This window comes from Pygocentrus nattereri, chromosome 25 (genome assembly GCF_015220715.1).
Source record: "Pygocentrus nattereri isolate fPygNat1 chromosome 25, fPygNat1.pri, whole genome shotgun sequence".
In the NCBI taxonomy this organism is placed as follows: Eukaryota; Metazoa; Chordata; class Actinopteri; order Characiformes; family Serrasalmidae; genus Pygocentrus; species Pygocentrus nattereri.
This window is the reverse complement of record NC_051235.1, coordinates 1493968-1502500: the sequence shown is the minus strand read 5'-3', so window position 1 is coordinate 1502500 and position 8533 is coordinate 1493968. Positions and strand designations below refer to the sequence as shown.

Genomic DNA, 8533 nt, shown 5'->3' with positions numbered 1-8533 from the left:
ACTCGGACAGGGCGCAGACTGGGGCGGGACTCGGGACAGGACGCCGACTGGGGCGGGACTCGGACAGGACTCAGACAGGGCTCCGACTGGGGCGGGACTCGGACAGGGCACCGACTGGGGCGGGACTCGGACAGGGCGCCGACTGGGGCGGGACTCGGACAGGGCGCCGACTGGGGCGGGACTCGGACAGGGCGCCGACTGGGGCGGGACTCGGACAGGGCGCCGACTGGGGCGGGACTCGGACAGGGCGCCGACTGGGGCAGGACTCGGACAGGGCTCGGACAGGGCTCCGACTGGGGCGGGACTCGGACAGGGCTCCGACTGGGGCGGGACTCGGACAGGGCGCCGACCGGGGCGGGACTCGGACAGGACGCCGACTGGGGCGGGACTCGGACAGGGCTCCGACTGGGGCGGGACTCGGACAGGGCGCCGACCGGGGCGGGACTCGGACAGGGCGCCGACCGGGGCGGGACTCGGACAGGGCGCCGACCGGGGCGGGACTCGGACAGGACGCCGACCGGGGCGGGACTCGGACAGGACGCCGACTGGGGCAGGACTCGGACAGGACGCCGACTGGGGCAGGACTCGGACAGGACGCCGACCGGGGCAGGGCTCTGGTTTGTGACTGGACAGGACTGGTGATTGGGCAGAACTAGGACATAACGAGTGGTCAGTTTTATCTCACCGGAGTCACAGCGCCACTTGCTGCTGATGCACCTGCCGTTGGAGCAGCTGAACTGCGTGAGAGGAGCACAGGTGGGGAAGTCTGAAAAGGAGAGGAACAGGATGGACAATGAGAAAACAAAGCAGAGAGCAGAAGAAGAGTATCAGACACAAATGACCAAAAGTCCCCAGACCCCAGCGCTTCTTTAACAGCCTCTGCTCTTCTGGGAAGGCTTCTAGATGTTGGAACATTGCTGTGAGGATTTGACTGAGCATTAGTGAGGTCAGGTACTGATGTTGGACGGTCAGTTCTGGATCACTAACTCATCCCAAAGGTACTGGATGGAGCTCCATCACTCCAGAGAACAGAGTTCCACTGCTCCACAGCCCAATGCTGGGGGGCTTTATACCCCTCTAGCCCACACTGGGCATTGGGCATGGAGACCTTGGGATCATGTGCAGCTGCTCCAGAGCTCCATTCTATTGGTTTATTGAGATTAGACAGGCTGAACAGCAGTGCCAACACTGGGTGCATCTTAAAGTAAGTGAATCCACTCATCAGGACTGTCTGGATACTTTCGGACGCACAGCGGATACGCCCACACACGGTATTCCTATTCCGAGTCTGACACAGGCTAATCACGCTGGGTCACCTGCTGCAAACGTAATTAACTGCAGTGAAAAGCCTCGATTAAATCCTCAACAGGCAAAGTTTCGTCTCGCCTCTTTCCCTTTTTCCCTTTCCCCCGCCACAATAACAAACACGGCTGTTTGGGTTCTCGCTGAACTTTGCCACCGCAGCCCTTATCTCTTCAGAGACAGGAGCGCCATCCCAAACCACACCGGCAGCACGCCTTCAAAGGCGCTTACGCGCATGGAAAACTAAAACACAAGGAATTAACGAGCGGAAGTAAAGTCACCCCGGAAAACCTCGCAGGCCAAACGGAGGCCCAGGAGAACCCGCCTAAGCCTAGAACCAGGCTAGTCTTCTCAAACGCAACGTCTGCAGATTCCCCAGCAGCACAAAGTGCTTCCCAACCCTGGCTCTGACTCAAGGAAGCCGAGCATGAACTTTAATTACTCCTGTTTCTGCCTCTGTGAGCATGTTCACGCTGAAGAGCTGCTTAAAGTGAGAGCTTGGCACTAAGCCAAGTTTAGACCGTTGTAATTGATCAGCCAGGACATGTGTAGCGTCCAAAACCGTTTCTTTAGTGTTGGTACTGGAGCTACGAGGCCAATGTGGCTAACAAGTAATGGACGCTTATATCCCATCAATTATCAGGAATAAATTAACATTCACAGACGAGACGACTTTACAGACCTTAAAACAGAGGCAGGTACACCGAGCCGTGGATTTCGTCCAGTTATATAAATAATAGCCCTGTAATGGTGTGTATTACTGGGTACTGGTGACTCACAAGCACCTGCCTTTGATGATGCTTCAAAAGAACTATTGAACTAAACAGGACCACCTTCTAAATAATGCCAATTCATACGGACATTTAATGTTTGCTTCACTTTTACCGTTAACATAACGGAGTTTAATGTTTCCCAGAGTGCGGCATGGTTTCCCTGGTATCTACAGAGCAATGACAAATCACCATAACAACGGAAAGCACATCAGTGAGTGTGTTTACATGCATTTAATCCAATAACTGTAGCAAATTTGATTTTGTGAATAATCCGATCAAAATGTTTACATGCACTTGAGTAATCAGATAATGGGGAAACTCCAGGTCTACATGAGTCAGACAGTAATCAGATAATGGGGAAACTCCAGGTCTACAGGAGTCAGACAGTAATCAGATAATGAGGAAACTCCACGTCTACATGAGTCAGACAGTAATCAGATAATGGGGAAACTCCAGGTCTACATGAGTCAGACAGTAATCAGATAATGGGGAAACTCCAGGTCTACAGGAGTCAGACAGTAATCAGATAATGGGGAAACTCCAGGTCTACATGAGTCAGACAGTAATCAGATAATGGGGAAACTCCAGGTCTACAGGAGTCAGACAGTAATCAGATAATGGGGAAACTCCAGGTCTACACGAGTCAGACAGTAATCAGATAATGGGGAAACTCCAGGTCTACACGAGTCAGACAGTAATCAGATAATGAGGAAACTCCAGGTCTACAGGAGTCAGACAGTAATCAGATAATGGGGAAACTCCAGGTCTACATGAGTCAGACAGTAATCAGATAACGGGGAAACTCCAGGTCTACAGGAGTCAGACAGTAATCAGATAACGGGGAAACTCCAGGTCTACAGGAGTCAGACAGTAATCAGATAATGGGGAAACTCCAGGTCTACAGGAGTCAGACAGTAATCAGATAATGGGGAAACTCCAGGTCTACAGGAGTCAGACAGTAATCAGATAATGGGGAAACTCCAGGTCTACAGGAGTCAGACAGTGATCAGATAATGGGGAAACTCCAGGTCTACATGAGTCAGATAGTAATCAGATAATGGGGAAACTCCAGGTCTACAGGAGTCAGACAGTAATCAGATAATGGGGAAACTCCAGGTCTACAGGAGTCAGACAGTAATCAGATAATGGGGAAACTCCAGGTCTACAGGAGTCAGACAGTGATCAGATAATGGGGAAACTCCAGGTCTACATGAGTCAGATAGTAATCAGATAATGGGGAAACTCCAGGTCTACAGGAGTCAGACAGTAATCAGATACTAGGGAAACTCCAGGTCTACATGAGTCAGACAGTAATCAGATAATGGGGAAACTCCAGGTCTACAGGAGTCAGACAGTAATCAGATACTAGGGAAACTCCAGGTCTACAGGAGTCAGACAGTAATCAGATAATGGGGAAACTCCAGGTCCACATGAGTCAGACAGTAATCAGATAATGGAGAAACTCCAGGTCCACAGGAGTCAGACAGTAATCAGATAATGGGGAAACTCCAGGTCTACATGAGTCAGACAGTAATCAGATAACGGGGAAACTCCAGGTCTACATGAGTCAGACAGTAATCAGACTTCTGCTGTAGAATCAGCCAATAAACTCACAGAAGAAGATGCAACGTAAACGTAACATAAAACTCAAACTTCATATTGCAGCTTTTATTTTCAGCCACGTTACCTGAAAATATTAACATAAATCATCTAGAAGATGAAGAATATTTAAATCCTTCATTTCATCAAGCATGTATTTGGTTTGAGCGTCGCTCTAAAAGTGTTTTGTTGCCGTCTCTTGCCAAAACTGTTCACTTGTTTTAGGTACTGCCACCTGTTTTCGCAAATGCTCAGACTGAGAAATCGAAAGAAATCAGAGTAAGAGTTCACATGCACTGAAAAACTGATTAGTGAGCTAAAATCCAGCCTCTTTGTCAGATTTCTGTATCAGATGTATAGCACATGGACATGGCTTTGGAACTCACTCGCTCGTGCATGTTTAGCAGTCTGAAGCTTCTCCAAAAGGGGGAGCCGTTAGCATGTAAGTTTCATTTGTGTTCAGCATTTAAAGAGAAGACTTTGACAAAAGTTACTTATTGGGTGCTTCATTTAAAGTCATTTAACTGAAATCAATAAGTAAATATAATATATACACACACAGACCCAAGATAGCATATAAGGTAGGTCTATACCACAGTGAACCATTTTTCAAATAAAAAACATTATGCTTATTATTTTAAAAATGTAGAGACACACAGTGTTAGAAACCTTATATTGAAGTCTATTACAGACTACATGACTTTTCCAGGCTTCAGGTTGGTAATCTAGGCATGCAGTTAGCAACGTAAATGCTAAAATTGAAGTCGCCATTACTTTTCAGCTACATTAGCCTTGTAGCTCCTTTAAAACTAGAAAAGCAGAGTTCAGCCACCGTGTCCTGCCTGATCACTTCTTTAGCACAGCAGTGCAGAAACCACTGGCATGGTCAGGCTTTGTTCTTCGGTTCTCAGGAGGGAGCTGTGGGAGTCTGCGGTTCATTTGCGGTTCCTTAGGAGCGATCTTTAACCTACACCGTGGTTCAATTCCCCACACGGAGCACGGTGGCATTCAGCTCGTGATAATGACACAAAATTATTCTGCTGCTGTTTCTTGGTGCTTTACGTTAGTTACTGTTGTTCTGCGCTTTGACTGCGAGATTAAATGACACATTACTAAAGCGCTCGCCCGTCAATCGTCTCCTGTGGGTGGTAGAGCATTCTGAGGATTAGCAGAGCAGAGCCCTCGGCAAAGTCTCAGCGCTTCAGGGTTTTCCTTCCACATGTAATCAGTGCAACGATGCATCCAAAGGTACAAAGAAAATTCTTACTAACAACAAACACAGTGCAGCCCCTCGGGTCCCATGCAGCGTCCAAGTTAAGTCGTGTTCAGATTTTTCACACATTTGTATTATAGAAGCGAATCTGGTCTTAATTTAGGAATCTTATCTGATCTTACAGCATCTTATCTCCAGCCAGGAAATCTTAACCTACTCGATTGAAGTCGACAATCAGCTGTCACGTCTGCTTCCTAGCAATCAACCACAACTGAAATGTAAACGCATCAAAATAATGTCAAAATGTGAGTTAAGCTGCTGTTACTAATGTAAAAAGATCAAGACTAAACTGTGCTAAACTAAGTTGTGAATGCTGTGAGAGCGCCCCCTGCTGTTTGTCAGAGCTCCCGCTACTGTTCATCAGAGTCACCGCTCCCCAGTTTCAGTCTCCATTTCCCAAACACCAAAGCCGTGTTTTACAATAGAAATCAATGCAGCTCATTATTCTGTAGTGAACTACGCTGCCTGACAGAGAAATGGCTGGAATGCGCTGTCTATTTGAAAATGACCAAATATGAAATAAGTTGGCTTATATGTCCCATTTATATCCATTACTTTGGATGAAATGGAAATCCATATACACTAAAAAGATGGTTCTTCAAGGATTCTAGTAAAGGTAACTGTTTTATGTAGGACCATGAACACTCAAAGAACCCTTTGTATGCTTAAAAGGTTCTCTGCAAGGTGGAATGCTTCTTCAGATTGATGGAGAAAGTGCTGTATATGGTTCTGAATAGCACCAAAAAGGGTTCTGCTGTTTTTTATGTCAAGCTTCTAACAATAGAAGGTTTTTGGTGCTGTATAAAATCCTTTTCAAAAATATCCGTCTAAAAAAAGCCATTTCCGAGGCTCTGGGACTCCACAGTGAGAGCCATTATCTCCAAATGGACAAAGCCTCCCTGGTGTATCATTCCAGAAATGGCTGGCCTACCCAAAAGTGCACAGCGATGACTCATCCAGGAAGACACTAAAGAGCCCAGATGAACATCTAAGGAACTTCAGATAAGATCAGTGTCCACCATTAGAGAGAGACTAGGGGGAAAATAGTATCTATGGAAGAGTTCTAAGGTGAACCACTGCAAATCAAAAGGAACATAAAGGACATGAAGGCACTGTGATGGGCTCCAAGCCTTTAGGAATAAAGTTCTGGGGACATATTAGTCAAAGGTGGAAGACAGGAGTCCTGTAACACCTGCCATACAGCACTCAGCATTACATTATAAGAACTGTGAAGCATGGTGGTGGCAGTGTGATGGTGGAGATCTGTGGGTGCCATAAGTGACAGAGCCATGAATTCTGCTCTTTACCAGCAAATCCTACTGAAGAACACACAAGTGGGTTCTGCAGCAGGCACAACTAATGAGTAAGTCTTGTTTGTTTGAGTTGTTTTTGTCAACATTAGGGAGCTACTAAGACCTGATGGCTAGCAATGAGCCAATTTGACCATTTTAGGCTTGTACTTTAAGTATTGTTATTCGCATGGCTATTAAGCATCACCTAACATTGAATGACCATAACAGGAGTCCTGGTCATAAATGGACAGATATGCCTTTGGTCTAAAAATTAAGTAGGTAGCCTCCACCACTTTATACCACTTTCAAATCCTTTGCTTACAATCAAATCCTCCAGACCTCCGTTCACAGAATTCCAACACAAATGTGGCCAGTTCCTTAGAAAAGTCTGGACCTTTTCATACTAAAACACCAAAAATAAACTTTATGTATCGCCACAAAAATAAATAAAATATGCGTGGTGTCTAAGATCCTGTGGTGACGAGAATAAAGGACCAGCCGTGCATTCATTAAATGCCTCCATGGTGAAACAGTGTGGAGGATTTCCTACAGGACCTGAGATTGTTTGAAATAAGGGTCAGCTGGAGTTATTTAAGTGTCCGTGTTACTGCGTTCCTGACCGTGCAATGCATTCAACAGATAAAGAAAAAAGCTTCTAGGAATGAAAGCTTGGACACAGCGTGATGTCGAATTAGCAGAGGATTGTGGGATAAGGACCTTGAAGGTGCACCGCATGATGGACTCACCGCACGATGAAGGCTCGTCAGAATGATCTCCGCAATCGTCGTCTCGATCACACCGCCAGTTCTCGGGGATGCAGCGTCCGTTCTGGCAGGAAAACTGGCCGGCCTGGCACGTCTGGGCTGGAAAAAGAACAGAGAAATTAATAAACAAACAAACAAACAAGTGCGTTTTAACAAAGCTTATCCATAATTCATAACCTACAGAGTTTCCCATTAACCCCCCTGATGTTTGTGGCTTGAAAGGCCTCTTATATTCTGCCTCATCATTTCTGACTCGGAGTTCTTTGAAACAGTAATTGTGAGGAAAGCGCAGATTCTACATATTCATTCCAGACCACACTTGTGTTTGGAAGTAGAAGAAAAGATATTTATGATTTTGCATCTGATCACTTGATTTTCACTCAAAGCATCTTTGCAGAAATGCAGGTGTCACCCTGAAGATCCGAGACTCAAAAAGTGAAACTCCTGAAGAGCATGAGGTGGAACTCAAGACTCAAAGGAAGAACCTTGATAACAGCAGGAGGAATAGCCACTGAAAGGAAAAAGAGAACCTCAATAAGATGGTGAGGAAGAACCACCGAGAAGAACCACGACTTAAAGGAAGAAATTCCCTATGAGCATGAAGAAGAAACACAGAGGAACCAAGATTCAAGAGGAGAACCTCAATCAGATCATAGGGAAGAACAAGCGAGAGAAACCAACACTCAAAAGGAGGAACTCCCTATGAGCATGAGCCAGAACCACTGCAAAGAGCCAAGACTAACACAAAGAACCTCGATAAGAATGTGAGGAGGAGCCACTGATAGGAACCAAGACTCCAAGAGAACCTTCCTAAGAGCATGCAGAAGAACCACAGAGAAGAACCAAGACTCAAAAGACGAATTTCTCTTAAGACCATGGGGCAGAACCACTTTAAGGAACCGAGACTAAGGAGTAACTGTCTAAATCCATGAGGAAGAACCACTAGGAAGAGCCAAGACACAAAAGAAGAATCTTGATAAAACCTTAAGGAAGAACTACTTAGAAAAACCAAGACTCAAACGGAGAACCTCCCTAAGAGCATGAGGAAGAACCACCAAGAAGAACCAAGACTCAGAAGGAGAACTTTTCTAATGGCATGAAGAGGAACCACTGAGTGGATCCCTGACTGAAAAGTCAGTCATTGCTGAGATGAAGAGTTCCTAAAGGGTTTCTCCTCGACCCTGTAGAACGTGGTGAGTCCAGTCTGAGTGAGCAGCCGTTGAGTCCAGTCCATCTGGATTTGATTCCAGCTGAAGTCAGTTACACTGAGACTGGACGCTGGGCTGGACTCCAGGGCTTTTATACGTTACCCCTGCTTTACTGCGGCTGCAGGACGAGTTTTATGTAAACTGGCGAGGAGTTCAGGAGCTGAGTAGACAGACTGGAGTGGAAACAAAGGGTTTTAACTCCTAAATGTCTGAAGTTTTTTTTATGTAATCAGAAAATTACATAAATAATAACATTGTCTTCTAACATTTTCTGCTTGTTTTGGTGTGAAAAAATGACAAAAATGTAAAGAAATGTTTCTTT

General features: G+C 45.9%; 1 protein-coding gene across 2 annotated transcripts in view; it reads right to left on the bottom strand.

Moving 5' to 3' along the window:
- Positions 1-8533, bottom strand: part of lrp1ba (low density lipoprotein receptor-related protein 1Ba) — a 421137-nt gene that overhangs the window by 261454 nt on the left and 151150 nt on the right. For both annotated transcript variants that reach the window (XM_037534585.1, XM_037534586.1), the window contains 2 exons: positions 6986-7102; positions 686-766 (listed from right to left, as the gene is read on the bottom strand). In XM_037534585.1, the coding sequence (XP_037390482.1) occupies positions 686-766; positions 6986-7102 (198 nt within the window). The remainder of the gene's footprint in view (positions 1-685; positions 767-6985; positions 7103-8533) is intronic.